The following is a 14887-nucleotide window of genomic DNA, read 5'->3' as shown; positions in this document are numbered from 1 at the left end:
AAAGGGTGAAATTGCTGTCTATACTTATGAAGGAGCAATGTTTGTCGAATATTGATCATGTCTTGATCTCAGGAAGTTGCAAGGGTGTGCTTGAAAACTTTGAACTACAGATAAGTCCGTTTAGTGACCATCACCCACTACTACTGGTGCTGAAGTTAACCTCGACGCACCAGGAAGAGGAGTGCATAGTATCCAAAACCCAAGGAGGAAATGTCACTTCTTTAAAATGGTCAGGTGTGAACCCCTTAGCATTTATGGATAATTTCGTCCAAAAAACCCAAGAAGATATTACCATTTGCTTGAGGGAATCATCCTTGGATTCACACATTATTACAGCTTTCTGTAATATAGCGGGCACAATCTCAGGAGACTTAAAAGTAAAGAATAAGAAACATGCTAACCTTCAACCAAGATGGTTTGACCAAAAGTGCACTAAAATAAATCAGGAACTAAAAGACACATTAAAACTTATACCTAGGACTAAAGAAGTAAAATCTATAAGCAAAGTTTAAATACAAGGAAAGCTGAAATCAGAGAACTAGCTTGGGTTAAGTTGGTCCAGGCAGCAGAGACATGAGACACTGTACCATTCTGGAAGACGTTAGACCACCACTTCTTTAAAGACGTGTCAGCTGTTAAGATTGTGACCATAGAGACTTCTTTATTTGGGTTAAATATATATTCAAAGTGTGTTAACCACTCTTCCGTTGGTACTATGGTTTTAGGGGTATAGGGGAGGTATACGGCACGGGTGAGTCCTTGCACCACTTCTATTCTCCCTTTATACTAATAATATTGACTTATTGCTGCAAACTTTGAATGCTGACGGCCCTAGAATTGGAAACCGTGTTACCCGAGTCCTCTTGTATGCAGACAACGCAGTCCTGTTATCAAGTTCAGCAAATGGGCTTCAACTATTAATTGAAAACTTCACATTATTTATTAATGGGAAAGATTTAATTCTCAATCTTAGTAAAACATTTACTATGACATGCGGAAGAGGGAAAACTAAATATAGAAACCACCATGTTGAAACCACCATGTTGAAGGAGTTCTCATATTTAGGCCTTCTTTTCACATGTCAGGGAAGCTGGGGTGCCCATGTCGATCTTTGTAAATTGAAATGCATATGATTAGTCAAGGCTATTTTTAGATTCTCTAAAAAAATTGGGAACAAACCAGTTAGGGGAATACTGACCCTATATAGGAGCAAATGCCTTACAGGAACATGCTATGGAGCTTCAATATGAGGGATGGCCAACCACACTTTATTACAAACTCAGGCAAATACATTTTTAAGAAGACTCCTAGCAGTCCCAGATTCCACCCCCTCATACATAGTCCACAAGGAATTGTCTTATGCTCTGGTATGGGATCTAGACTAAAGAGGAGACACAATTTACAAAGGAGATTATAATGGATTGTTTATCCCTAGATCATTATAAAAAGATCCCCTGGTTACAGTACATTCATAACCTTTTAACTGAGTGCAAGGTGGATGCCGATCTTAAAGACCCTATTACTACCCAGAAATAAAAGGGACCTAAAATTGAGGATCATAAAAACAAGAGATGCACTTCGAGATACTGTAGCATGCTCTAAACAGACGATTAAATTATACTGTGATGGTCCTTTATCACTAGATATTCAACCATATCTATTGTTTACAAGAAACATACAACACAGGTTTTACTTAACCAGATTACAATTGGCCACTCTCCATCACCTGATTGCATTTCCCAAGGTGGGCAAGTGGAATCATACCCTTCTTTATTGCCCTTATGATGGAAAATCACCACAGACAACATTGCACTTTATACTTTTTTGTAACTTTTATAGAGACATTAGGGAGTACGTTTTACTCTCTTTATTTGTAGATAGTAAATTGTATTTTTATAAACATGCTTTTAATTATATTTGTAGCTTGGAAAATTAAATTGTCTGCAATGCAGTAATTATTTTTGTACCAATGGCTATCAAAAGAAGAACAGAGGTCACATTATACGAAAGTATTTAGGCCCGCAAGTAAAGTGTAGCTCATTTTTTCTATTAAATGTAGTTTGATTTTCAACTTTTGTATAAAAATTTTAACGTATTAATTAATCTCCCTAAATTGCTCTGATATCATTGTGTATTTGATTGTACCATTTATTAGATTGTGTGAATATATGTTATATATATGTTAATGGAAAATGTAAACTTTTTAGAATGCTTTTATGGTTATGATTGACTTGACTTGACTGGTCCAGTGAAAGGAAGATTAATGATTTTCAACTAAGCATTTGGTTTATGGGAAGTCAGTCTAAGCCAAGACAACCTGTTAAGAGATAAACCATTGCAAATTGGCCAGATCTGCTTCTTCTATGGATGTGCTGATAGACTGATTTCAGACAGTCTGTCCCTCTTGTACAACCTCCATACAATCATGTCTTCTATCTTTAGGAAGATCATCTGCAAATGCAGCAGGAGATTCCCATAGCGCTCAACCATAGCTCGTTAAAATGGCAGATGCACTGGAGTTCTTAAAAGTGACAGAGTTGCAGAGTTTAATATTTTTCTTCCTACTGCATCCAGACTCTTACTCTCCTATTGGCACCACAATAGTGGATGGAATAAGGAAGTTTTCTTCTGCAAGTTCTGCAAATCCCCGTACCAAAGGTAAGGTAGGTCTTGGTGAAGCTTTTGGTTTAAGAGTCTCCATTATCACAGAAAATGTTGCCTGTGGTGTTTGCAATTGAAGATTTAGCTTATTGGCACCTCTGACTAGGACATCTTGAAAAGTAAGAATGTCAAAACAGAAGATGACTGAAGAGGTGATGCAGCCAGCGAAGTGGGGGTGTATGTAGAATAGGAATTGGTGGAATAAGACTTAGTTGGTGAAAGGGACTGAGAAGGTGATCTTCTTTTCCATATTCTTGGGGTCAAAGTCTTGGAGGAGTTGACTGAGGAGGACCTTCAGTGTGTGGTGAAACTATGTGTCTTGACTATGGTTCCATTGGTTAAACTACAGGAAGTATCAGAGAAATAGGTCTAGATGGTAAGTTTAGAGGAGTACGGTGTTCTTGAACAGGATCATCCTGTGGGATTATTAAAGTTGGTCAATTCTGGTTTCCATATTCTAGTTGATGGGTATCAGGAACTAAAAAATCAGAAATTTGACTAACTCAACATCGATCTCCTTAGCTTCAAGTGCCTGGACTGCGAACTCGACGTCAATTAAGCCAATCTTTTCGACATCGACCGATGCTATGTTAGTGTTGAGTATTCCTAGCATCGACAGTCCCGCCCTCGACGGCTGCACTGTCAGAACTGAAATCGACGCAGTTAAACTTTACAGCACCTGAGGTGTCACCGCCAGTGATGTTGTTGTACTTCACAATGGCGAGCAAGCTGGTGTTCACGCCTGGCTTGACCAGTGTTCGCGAGGGCGGTGAAAGTGTTCAGAGTGATGGTGACGATGGATTTTATGTTTCCGCTCTCTAGATCTTCCTCTATGGGAGTTTTTAGTGCAAAGGGTTCTGCATTCAGAAGAATGAGTCCCTTCTCTGTCCTTTTTTCTCAGTTTTTTCCTCTCTTCATCCTGACGGAAGAGTTACTTACCTTTGGTAACGATATATCTGGTAGCGACACAGTCTAGCTGCAGATTCCTTAACTTAGAATATTTCCCCAGGCGTCAGACTGGATCTGGAAAATCTTTTTTCCCCAGCAATACCTCTGCACGCCGGGAGGGGGTGTAGCCCGGCTCCGTCCTGACGTCGTCCACGGAAGTGACATCAATGGAGCCATATAAGTCCCTCCCGGCGTGCTGACGTCAGTTTTCTGTAGGAAATGTTTCCGCGCCACAACGCGGAGCCGTGCAAAAAACTGAGATGGCATTGGAACAGTGTGTTAACAAAGAACAAAATCGTTGAAAAAGCACCCAGTCCCCGGAGGGACTGAAAGGAGCTCACATGGTACGTGCTGCGAGCAAGGGCCCAAGAAGATGCCAAGGAATACCCCAAGGAGGCTAACGTGTGGGCGATGGGAGGGAATTAAAAACAGAATATCTCCATGCGTGAGGAGCGCAGGTGGAACAACATGAGAAGGTAGGAAATAGTATAGACCTGAACCACCTTCAAACGTGGACGGAGTGGAGAGCCAAAGGGTCCCACGCAGAACAACACATCCTACCCCAGAGTGAGGTGCGAGAGCACATCTTCGGATACCAAGGCCACCAGAAAGTGGGGCTAGCTGGAAAAAACACCATATTAAAAGGCCTTTGCAGAGCAGGGAGGATGGGCGGACGTTAAGGAATCTGCAGCTAGACTGTGTCTCTACCAGATATATTGTTACCGAAGGTAAGTAAATCTTCCATCTGATAGAGACATCTAGCCGCAGACTCCTTAACTTAGAATAGATACCAAAGCCATACCCCAAAGTAGGAGGTTCTGCAAAACAACCAAGTTTCAGGAGAACATATTCGTCAACTGCTGACGAAAAAAGGTGGAAACCGCAATGCCAAGACAATGGGCATCAGACCCATGACCCACCTTAAGGAGTATGAACAAGGGAGTTAAAGACACCAAATCCGATGAGGGAAGGTGTGAGACCACTCTCGCCCATACAGAGGCGAAAGGAAAACAGAAGTAGAAGTTCCGCACCAACTTGAGAAACAATGCAGGGAGAACTTCAAGAGGGACCCAAGCATTGGTCCCTACAATCCAAGAAGAACGAAGTTCCACGGGTCAGAACAACATGGCAACGGTAGAGCATACTACCCGAACACACACCACAGTGGAAGCTACAAGAAACAGCGGACAGAGGGAAGACTGTCCACCCCAGTACAGGTGCCGCAGCATGAGGCCCGTGGGTGTAAGAAAAAACACATTAATGTGTACTGCTTAGGACAAGTGCCAAGAGTGGCACGGCCAAGCCCAGAGCCTAGTGCCAACAAAGACAGAGGAGCCACCATTGAGCAAAAGCTCAGGAGGTAGGCATGCAGCCAAACAAATTAAAAGGCACCTATGAGAGTGGATACCCTGCAAGGCTATGAACACATTGAGGACACTATCCTGAAGGAAAGAGTAAGCAAGAATGTCTGACACTAAGGCAAAAAGACTTAGCATGCAAGCACCCCAGTGGCATGTAGAATCCACGATATACCCACAAAGAGACAGGAATGTCGACACGCGTAAGTGGAGTGATTCATCCTAAATAGGGGAGTCATGCAAGCGGTACCACGGCACCGGTGTGCTGCATAACAGTTAAGAATGCAGAAAAAATAACATGGCCCCCGAGGGGGAAGAAGAAGCAAGGAACCGGAGAACGTGCTAGGGAAGACCTGCCCCCCCCCCCCCCTCCCAGGGGCGCATGTCCACTGAAAGACAGGCAAGACGTTCACAGTGAGGTTGTAGGAAAACGCCAGGGTGACAAAACCCCCTACGGAGAAGAGGATGTATTACGGACCAACCGTAGACAACTAATGGTAACCCTTGGAGAGAAAACAATCTTATGGATCTCACCAGAGGAGACATCTTACAACAGTAGGAAGAGTCAGCTTGCATCAAAGGTTCCTGGCAAGGAAGAGTAGCAATATGATTGCCAACAAATACCCCACATAGGGTACGGCAGAACCCTACAAAAGAAGGGTCCCTCTTGAGACAAGCTTGTAGGCAGAGGCTCAAAAGAAAGGTAAACACAGCTTAACCAGCTGTACCAGAATAAAGTAAACAACACGGCTGAGCAGAAACAAAAACCAAGACCATCTTCAACCCACAACGGGTAACAGAAACAAAAAGGACGGCAACGTCACAAAACCAAAAATCCTCCACGAAGATAGAACCGAGGAAGATACATAGACAGGAGGCGCCTGATCACCGAATCAGTATGGACATCCAAAAGAGTGACCCCATTAAATGGTACATCTCGAAGCCGCTCCTGAACATGCTCTGGGAAATGCCAGCACGCAACCACGCGTGGCGGCGTATGGCAACCGACCTGGCCATAGTACGACCCAAAGAGTCTGTGGTGTCCATGGCAGACCAAATAGAAAAGTGCGCCATATCTTGGCCATCATGGATTAGCGAGCCACATCGGTACGAGAGTTCTCCGGCAAGGAGGGGAGGAACCATTCAACAGCGTCCCAAAGGGCTAATTCAGCACGAGCAAATACACACTTGTTTTGAGGGACCGGAGTCCCAAGCTGGCGGACGCAAAAACATCGCGGCCATATGACTCCAAACACCGAGACTCCCGAGTGGGAAGATGCAACGGAACAGGAGTCACAGAGAGAGCTGCCTGAAGCACACGTCCTCCAGCTCCAGGATGGAGGGTCAAGCAGGTGGGAGCCGGCGATGGTGATGTGCCACAGTACGATCCACTGGGTCCCTTGAGGAGGGCCGTGCCCACGTTCCGAGAAGGATGTCAAACAATGACTCCGCAAAAGGTAACAATGGTTCCATGTTCCCCACGCCCTGTTGGAGAATATCCAGCAAAGGATCCGAAGGACTAGAGACTGAGGGCGGTTTAATCCTTAAAATGTCTGCAGCCCTGCATAGAGTCCTGACAAACGTCCCACTAACCCCCGTGGCCCCGCAGGCGGAGAGCAAGTCATCAGTAGGTAATGAACGGCCCCTTAATAAAAGCTCAGCAGCAGTATGAGTAGGCCAATGCTCCACTGGCGCCTGCGCTGGAGAGCAGTAAAATGACACAGGGGGTGGTGAACCCACAGGGACCACATCCTCCACCAATAAAGCTGGAGATGGTACCGGCGTCGATCGGGGTTGAGGCAACGTCGAGCCAGCGTCGGAGAGCTTTGAAAAGGCCCCAACCGCCCGAGTTGAGCCGGTGACCCCCGAAAAGGTCTCGACCCCTCGAGTGGAGTCGGCGTGGGCAACCTACTAAGAGGCCACAAGTCGAGCCGGCGTCGGAGGCCTCCGAAAAGGCCTTGACTCCTCTAGTCGAGCTGACGACCTTCTTAGAGGCCTCGACCCTTTGAGCCGAGCTTGCGCCGATCTCCAAAAAGGCCTCGAGTAGAGCCGGCGTCGGCGTCCTCCGAAAAGGCCTCGACCGTCCGAGTTCAGCCGGCGTTGGCGACCTCCGAAAGGCCCCGACCGCTCGGAGTCAGAACGGCATTGACTCAACATTCCCCGAGGTGGAAACGCCGAAGCGGTGTTGTGCACCGCGCCGCAGCCACCTCCAGCGATGCTGCAGGGAGCCATGGAAGGCTGTGCGACAGCGCTATGGAAGGGCTAGACGTTGTAGGATGCCCCTTCGGACCGTGTCCCGACGTTGCGGTGACTCTGGTGTCAGAGTCAGGGCACTCGGTTGGAGTCGAGGGTAAACCCGCCGGCGGTATCCCAACCTGAGTCCCAACCCCCCTGTGGGGTCCGGAGGAGCACCAGTGAGGGGGGGCAAATGCCTACCTGAGATAGGCGAATGATGGTGACCGTCCCGGGACCTGCCCTGAACAAGAACGTCCTCCCATTAGGCCTGGCGCCATGTGGATGACTCCGCTAGAGAAGAAGACCTGCGTCGCAGGACATCCGGGCAAACAGCAGCTTCATGTGGCGTTCCCGCAGGGATTTCGGCTGCAGCTGGCGGCAAGCGGCGCACTCCACTGAGTCATGGTGCTCTCCCAAGCACCACATACAGATGTTGTGAGGGTCCGTCGTAGACCTCGTGAGCAGGACCGGCACTTTGGAATGCCCGCATAGGGCATCGAACATACTGTTCCTGGACGCGAAAGGCATCAAAAAGGCTTGTAAGTAACAAAAACAGGACCGAGGTATTATTTTCCCGGATTCGCGTTAGGACGCGGCAAAAGAAAAAAAACTGACGTCAGCACGCCGGGAGGGGCTTATAGGGCTACATTGACGTCACTTCCGTGGACGATGTCAGGACGGAGCCGGGCGGCGTGCAGAGGTATTGCTGGGGAAAAAAGATTTTCCAGATCCAGTCTGATGACTGGGGAGATATTTCAAGTTAAGGAATTTGCGGCTAGATGTCTCTATCAGATGCAGGTTTTCAAGTTTCACTCTTGGTCGTTTAAGGTTCTTTTGGAAATTTTCTGGCAAAATTCATACTTTTTAACAGAGAGGCCGAAAGAGAGAAAACATACTAAGAATGTGGGTCTCATGAAGCCCTTTTCATACACATGTGGGACATTTCATGAGAATTGAAGGTATTTTAAAAAAAACATTCACCACTTTTTGATGTGAAATTGGTGATAAAAGTTGAATAACTTCAGAGACGTCGAATGAAGCAAAAAAAGAATTAAGTGTGACTAAAGTTAAGAAAAAACGGAGTGTTGAGATCCTCTCAGCATGAGCCGGAAAAAAGAACTGAAACTGTGAGGCAAACTGCCAGTATTGTGCATGCTGGGAAGGGACGCTGCTGACTCTTTAAAGTAAGAGTGCATTTTCCTTCCACTCCTTGAACTTCTGACAGGCTCCTTTTTAGGTCTCACCAAAGCAGCGCATGCGCTGTCTTGTTCCAGACCTGCTTTTTGTGCTCTAATAGCTTTTGGCATGCCTACCGCTTTTCATTGGTTCCTTTGTGTGGCCTTTAAAAATCCTTGCTTTTCCCCGGATCTATTCCTTACATTTGTCCTTCCTCTTGGTGTGTTGTTACCGGCCATGGCTTCTGGCCCTAGTACTTGTAGGCTTTCACTTCTGTTCATTTAAGTTTGTTTCGGCGTACTATTATTAATATTTTTTCCTCGACTTGCGCTCAGCTCATGGCTTTCGCGCTTTTCCTTTGTTCAGTGAGCCCCACTTTAGAGCCGCCACTTCATTAAGTCAATCACCCTGGTTGCTGCTCAGCTTCAGCCCCGTATTTAACTGCATCTTCGTTACGCCCCTCCCACATCAGGAGATTAAGTGCTCTCGGTAGTTTGTGTTCGAAGTCTTTCAGCATTTGATTTATGGGTTTTGCTCTATGCTCTCTTCGCTCTCTGTGGCACAGAATGGGGGTTGGGAGCACACTGCCTCACAGTTCCAGCACAGTTCGCCCCTTTGCATCCTGGTAAATGCAGTACACAGTTCAAACTTACTTCAAAATTAGCTGGAGTTTTTCACCAAAGTTGGTGCAGACATTGCTGTATATCTCTAGACACGTGTTTCTGGGTTGAGCCCGTCTTCAGTAGAGAGCAGCAGTATTAGAGAGCAAAGAAAAATCATCTGGGGTTGCTGGAAATGCTGCCAAGTTTCTCTCAGGTCACAGTACCACTCACAGGCACACAGGTGCTTCTCCAAAGATCGTCAGCTTGCTGGCTCAAGGGAGCCTTTTGAACAGAATGAGGGGCGAACTGTGCTGGGACTGTGAGGCAGTGTGCTCCCAACCCCCATTCTGCTCTCTGTGGCACCTTGTAGACTGCGCATCCTGGTAAGGGCATGTGTACTTGGCTACTTAGAAGCTGCCATGTTAGAGCCAGGCAATGCATATGTGACTAGAATCACCCTGCCCTCTGTCTTGGAACGAAAGCAGCCGAAGAAGTGCCTAACCTTAACTTGGCTACCACTTTGGTCGCATGTGCAGACCTAGCCGCACACGTAGACCCAGCCGCACGCCAGGCCTGTGGTTTCAGCAGTTCCTCAGCGCTCCATCGATGCTCTCAGTGCTCCCATTGGTGCTCCGGGTCAAGGAAAGAGGCGGCCACAGAATCCAAGCAGCAACCCTACCCCCCCGTAGAGGGAGCAGCATAGGTAAGACCCCCGTACACCCCCAAGAACACTCTCAGCTACGCTCTACCTGCCAAGCCTCCTGAAGTCCAAGCCCCCCGCCCCACGCCAAACCCCCCGGCACTGCGCCCAGGATAATGTGCAGCATGGCTAAACACTTACAAGGTCCAAGATGCAAAGTGTAGTTGGGTAAAGCCTCAGAACTAGCTGAAGGTATCCTATTTCATTGCAAATGCTTATTTACTTCATTCTCCTTCCACTATATGTGCTCAACTGGCGTTTTTTTACAATTAAATTCAGGGTTGCCTTCTTGTCAGATGCTGCAATGTGGTCACATTAAAATGATTAGATGCCGTTTATGATCAAGAGAAACATCAGTAAAATGCAGACCTATCACATTCTTCAATGGCAGTAACTTTAATTCTATGGACAATGAGGCGGTTTCCTCCACATAATAATTACTTTCAATATTTGAAGAAAATGTGTTCCAGGATCCCTGCAAATTCATGGGAATACTCTATGTTCATGATTATCAGTGAGGTTCCTACGATGCAGAAATTAAATTACAATAAGCAAAATCCAACACAACACAAAACAGTGACACAGTTTCTCGGTCCTAAGCTAGTCGCCTGTATCACAGCGCCAGGTTACTCGTAGGGTGTCAGTTGCGCTTTACAAATAATGATAAACAAAAATAATCTTTAGTGAATTTATTTGTGTACACTTATATACATATAAAAACATTACATTAGGTCAGAATGAGGTTGAACAAATATTTAATAATGAGATAGAGCTTAAGCCGTCAGGCAATCTGACGTTTAATAATTCTGCGTTCTACTTGCCTAGATTGTATTCTTTTGCTCACATTACTATTAACACTGAGAAGTAGGGAACATAAAATATTCGGAATAGGCAAAATTAAAGAAATTAATGTCTGATTATCATAAAACCCAAAATTGCAAGTTTGGTGTGGAGTCAAAATAAGATAGTCATCTAAGTGAATTCAAATTGCAGTTAATGTACCAAATTATATTTAAGACTTTGAAAGAATAGAGCATGTAGCCAATAAAAATAACTCCCTCTTTAGTATGGGCCTGCAGAAATGCCTCTTCACATTCTCCCTTCTATTATTTTCGTTAGGTACTCAGCAGTAACCGAGCATGAAAAGATTAGCCCTGCGCAAACCGCGCACAGGTGCACAAATATAAAAAAAACACTAGTGACAAAGTCAGGGAAAGCTGTGTAACAGATATATATGAAAGCAGCAGCCATACAATTTCAGTCTATTCTGGAACAAGGGACGATCCCTTCCAAGCAAGGACTATTTAGGAGAGGAAATTGTCACACCTCATTTCATAAGATTTGTGGCAGTTCCCTCTCTATACATCTCAGTGCCATTGAAACCCTTTCTTATCTTTTGATATAAATGTTATCTTTTACTCATTATTATCCCTCTGTGTTACCTGTTGCGGTGTCTTGTGGGGTTTATACTTGACCTGTAAGTGTTCTTTCATCACTGAAAGTTCTTTAAGTCATTGCTACAAAATGGGGTTATAATAAACTGATTATCAGTTTATTTTAATAGGCAGTGAACACTTGGAGATATCTTAACACTGTGTTCTAGGTCTGCTAGCGAGAAAGTAGCTGCACTTTTGCAAGTTTCCTTTAAAAAACAATGTACTAAGGGTTAACCGTTTGCCAAAGAGTAAACATAACCATGTCTACCTGATATAAGGCTTCAAAACTCGTGAAGTGTAAGGGCTGACAATACTGTGCTCTGATGCCATGTTTTCCGTCCCGACCAAGCGATGTAAAAATTTAGAGGTCAGGCGCTGATATCCCTTCATTGCTGGCAATACAGCCTGTAAATATTGAAAAAGAAAAATAGGACACACAAAACAGTAACACAACATATTTACATCTGCCTAAATAGTAATTCACCGTAGTCTTTAAAACTTACATTTCAGTTTTCTTTTTATGTACTAGTTGTTGTAGAGCTAGTCCCTTGCTGGAGGCAACTGAACAGAACCTACTGCTTATATATAGGATCACTAACGAACGAACCAAACTCAAAGATTAATTGAATATTGCTGTGGGTAGAGGCCAAGGATTCTCTGTGAATTACAGCCGAAATGCAACACCCCAAAAAATTCACAATTGTTGCAAAATACACTATATTTTAGATCAGTAATTATCGGGATTTAGGAGAAGAAACAGGATATGGTCCTAGATGTGATAACATTAAGAATACCGATTTCCTAATTACGATTATCTCCGAATTGCATTTCGGAAATCAGTATTCCTAATGTATTAAACTCTTGAGTTTCATTAGCGATTCCTAACGGACACAAACAGACCTACCTCTTGGATATTAAAGAGGTAGGTTGCAATATGCGACCCATTAGGAATCATAGCCATCACAGGGATGATGGCCTGCTGGGGTCAGCAGACCACAATGTCTGTGATTGCTTTTAAATAAAGCAATATTTTTTTTATAAATGCACTCTGTTTTCCTTAAAGGAAAATGGGATGAGTTTAAAAGGAAAAAAATTAAAACGTTTAAGTTTCACTTTTTAAGCGTAGGCCCGGGAGGGTCAGGCCAAAAAGAACTGGACACAGGCGGGTGCCTCGCACCCAGGCAGTCCCCGCTCCACAGCGCCACTGCTAGCCTGCAATGGCGCACTCCTCAGTACCTTTTACAGCCAGTGGGTCCTCAGGCGCCAAGAAGGGGAGTCCTAGATGATCCAGCCCGGGAGTGTGCAGCAGGCCAACACGCCGCGTCTCAGGAGCGCAGGGCCACCAGGCCAGTCGGGCCAATCGTGTCCTACAGGCCTCAGGAACTCCACCGTCGGTCAGGAGGGGAAAGCCACGGCCTCCTGGGCAGCTGCCGCCAACACAGCCCGCCAAGGGCTCCCGGTCCGGGGTCGCTCCGCGGTCCAACCCCCAAGGCACAGCACACTCCAGGCCTGGTTGGAGAGGGCCGCCCGTCCACAATCAAAACAGGGGGGCGCAGCAGCAGCAGCAGCGAGCACCCCCGACACGGACACCAAGGCCTCCGGGTCCAGTGACGGCAGGCACTAGCTCCAAGCACACTTCCAGAAGCCCCACGAGGCCCCCAGACGGGGCCGCCCTACTCCTCAAGGCCCAAGAGCGAGGCCAAGTGCGGCAGAGTCTAGGAGGCCCACAGATGGCAGAGGGAGCCTCCTCGTCAGTATCTAGTGGCACCAGGCAGGGGAGAGGGATCCGTCAACCACGAGACCCACGCTCACCTCCAGGCATCAGAGTTCAGGCGGCCCCCGGCGGCAGAAGGCACCCCCCCAGCCGCCACCGATGGCGCCGGGTAAGTGGGATTGACTCCGCCGGCCTGCAGTTCCCCGGTCAGTGCAGGCCGCGACACCGGGCTCCCTCGCGGCAGGTGCCTCCGTCACTTGCAGCCCTCCCGGGCCCTCCCAGCTCCTCAATGCCCCGCAGCGAGTCCAGGGCCAGCGGAGTTCAGGAGGCCCCCGATTGCAGAGGGCGCCTCCTCTATAATCGTTGGTGTCACTGGGCTCAGGAAAGGGGTTTGTCGCCTCCGGCCGGCGCAGGCCTTGCCCCCGGCCTCACGGGCATGCGGGAGTCCGTCGCAGTCACCTCCGGGCACCTACTTCGTCCTGCTCTCTCCCAAAGGTGCCCTCACAGTGCGCGATGTTGCTGCCACACAAAGGGGACTATCGTGGGCTGCAGCAGGCAGGATAACTCAGGATTCAGTGGCCGGCCGGTCGGGAGCCGAAGGAGCTCACGTTCTGTCGGCCATTTTGCTTGGCCAACGACTTGCTAAGCATTGTTGAAGGGGATGCAAGTGAAGGCTAGCAAAGAGAAGAACTGTGTCTGTGGTGCTGTGCTGGAGAAATATCACCCCAGAGCTAATACAAAAGTAACTTCAAGAGTTAGTTAGCTGCCTTCCTGTTACAGCTATAGGGCCACAAATTGGAAGAGGCCTGCCTTGGCGAGTTAGTAACCAAGAATGCCTGACCGCTGTGGACTGCCAACGTGCAGCCTGGGAGACAAAAACCAGACCCTCAACAGTTGTACCTAGTCTGCTGGACCTGGGAGAGTCATTGCCATGCCGTATGGTCACCCAAGATAGAAGTTACCACCAATTAAAGGGAACCACTAGTTTTGCCGTGACTAGAAACCAGTGGTTACTTTTGTTTGGCTGGACTTCAACTGGATTTCAAAGGACATCGACCAGTGGCCAAAGTCACCCCACTATGTTCATGGACAGAGGAGTAGTAACAGGAACTTACCGCAGCAGCATCCTCCAGTATTTTCAGCATCCTGTATCTCTTGCATTAGAACCACTTCATTAGAGTCTATGGCGTTTCGCCCATAAAGCCTGGAAATGAGCTAGAGACTGATCTGACTGCAAGGTAACTGACCTACAAAAGTGACAGGACCAGGGATCCTGGGTCTAGATAGTAATTCTTAAAAAAAAGAATTAAAGCGTTGAAGGAACTGTACTCGAAGCTCCGGACCATGCTAGCTTCGCAAGAACAAATGAGGTTATGTGAGAGCATATGTTCCTTCCTTTTAGATAAATGATTTATTCAGCCAGGGTAAATCCTTATTATCTAAGTGCTGTTATTCCATATTTTTTTATTTTATTTCTTGATTAATCCATTACACTCTTGTTTTTGATTGTAAAATTATATATATCATATATATGCGTAAATATTGTAGGTAATCAGCTCTCAACCTTATTTCTGGGTAAAGGGCCTTCTACACTGGTCTCACAATTACTATCACTTTTTAAGCAGGATCTCTTCTCTGCTTCCCTCCAAATCTTTTCGAATGATTTCATAGTTTTACTGCCTTAATGAAAATTACATTCAAAATTAAAAAAAAACCACACATTTTTCCCTTAATTCACTTGACTTTTCTGCACTCTTTTTCACTTTTGGGGTCATTCTTTACTGTTCTGTACAGTACTGATTGCACTTTCACATTGTATTTTTATTCCGTTACAGCCTTGAGAAAGCCCTGGCGTTATTCGCCACATAGGGTGAAACACGTGTCGGCTGTTCTTGCCCTAGTTCTGTTCAATAAATCATTTTACAATCAAAAACAAGAGTGTATGGATTAATCAAGAAATAAAAAGAAGAAAGTATGAAATAACAGCACTTAGACAATAAGGATTTACCCTGGCAGAATAAATCATTTATCTAAAAGGAAGGAACATATGCTCACAC

The 14887-nt window shown here is 46.2% G+C and overlaps 1 protein-coding gene across 3 annotated transcripts in view; it reads right to left on the bottom strand.

Moving 5' to 3' along the window:
- The window catches only part of KAT14 (lysine acetyltransferase 14), a 532685-nt gene that overhangs the window by 126468 nt on the left and 391330 nt on the right, over positions 1–14887 (bottom strand). For all 3 annotated transcript variants that reach the window (XM_078648952.1, XM_078648953.1, XM_078648951.1), the window contains one exon: positions 11385–11521. In XM_078648952.1, the coding sequence (XP_078505078.1) occupies positions 11385–11521 (137 nt within the window). The remainder of the gene's footprint in view (positions 1–11384; positions 11522–14887) is intronic.

Source organism: Lissotriton helveticus, chromosome 6 (genome assembly GCF_964261635.1).
Source record: "Lissotriton helveticus chromosome 6, aLisHel1.1, whole genome shotgun sequence".
Taxonomy (NCBI): Eukaryota; Metazoa; Chordata; class Amphibia; order Caudata; family Salamandridae; genus Lissotriton; species Lissotriton helveticus.
The sequence above is the reverse complement of the archived record's forward strand: the minus strand, read 5'-3'. Positions and strand labels throughout refer to the sequence as shown.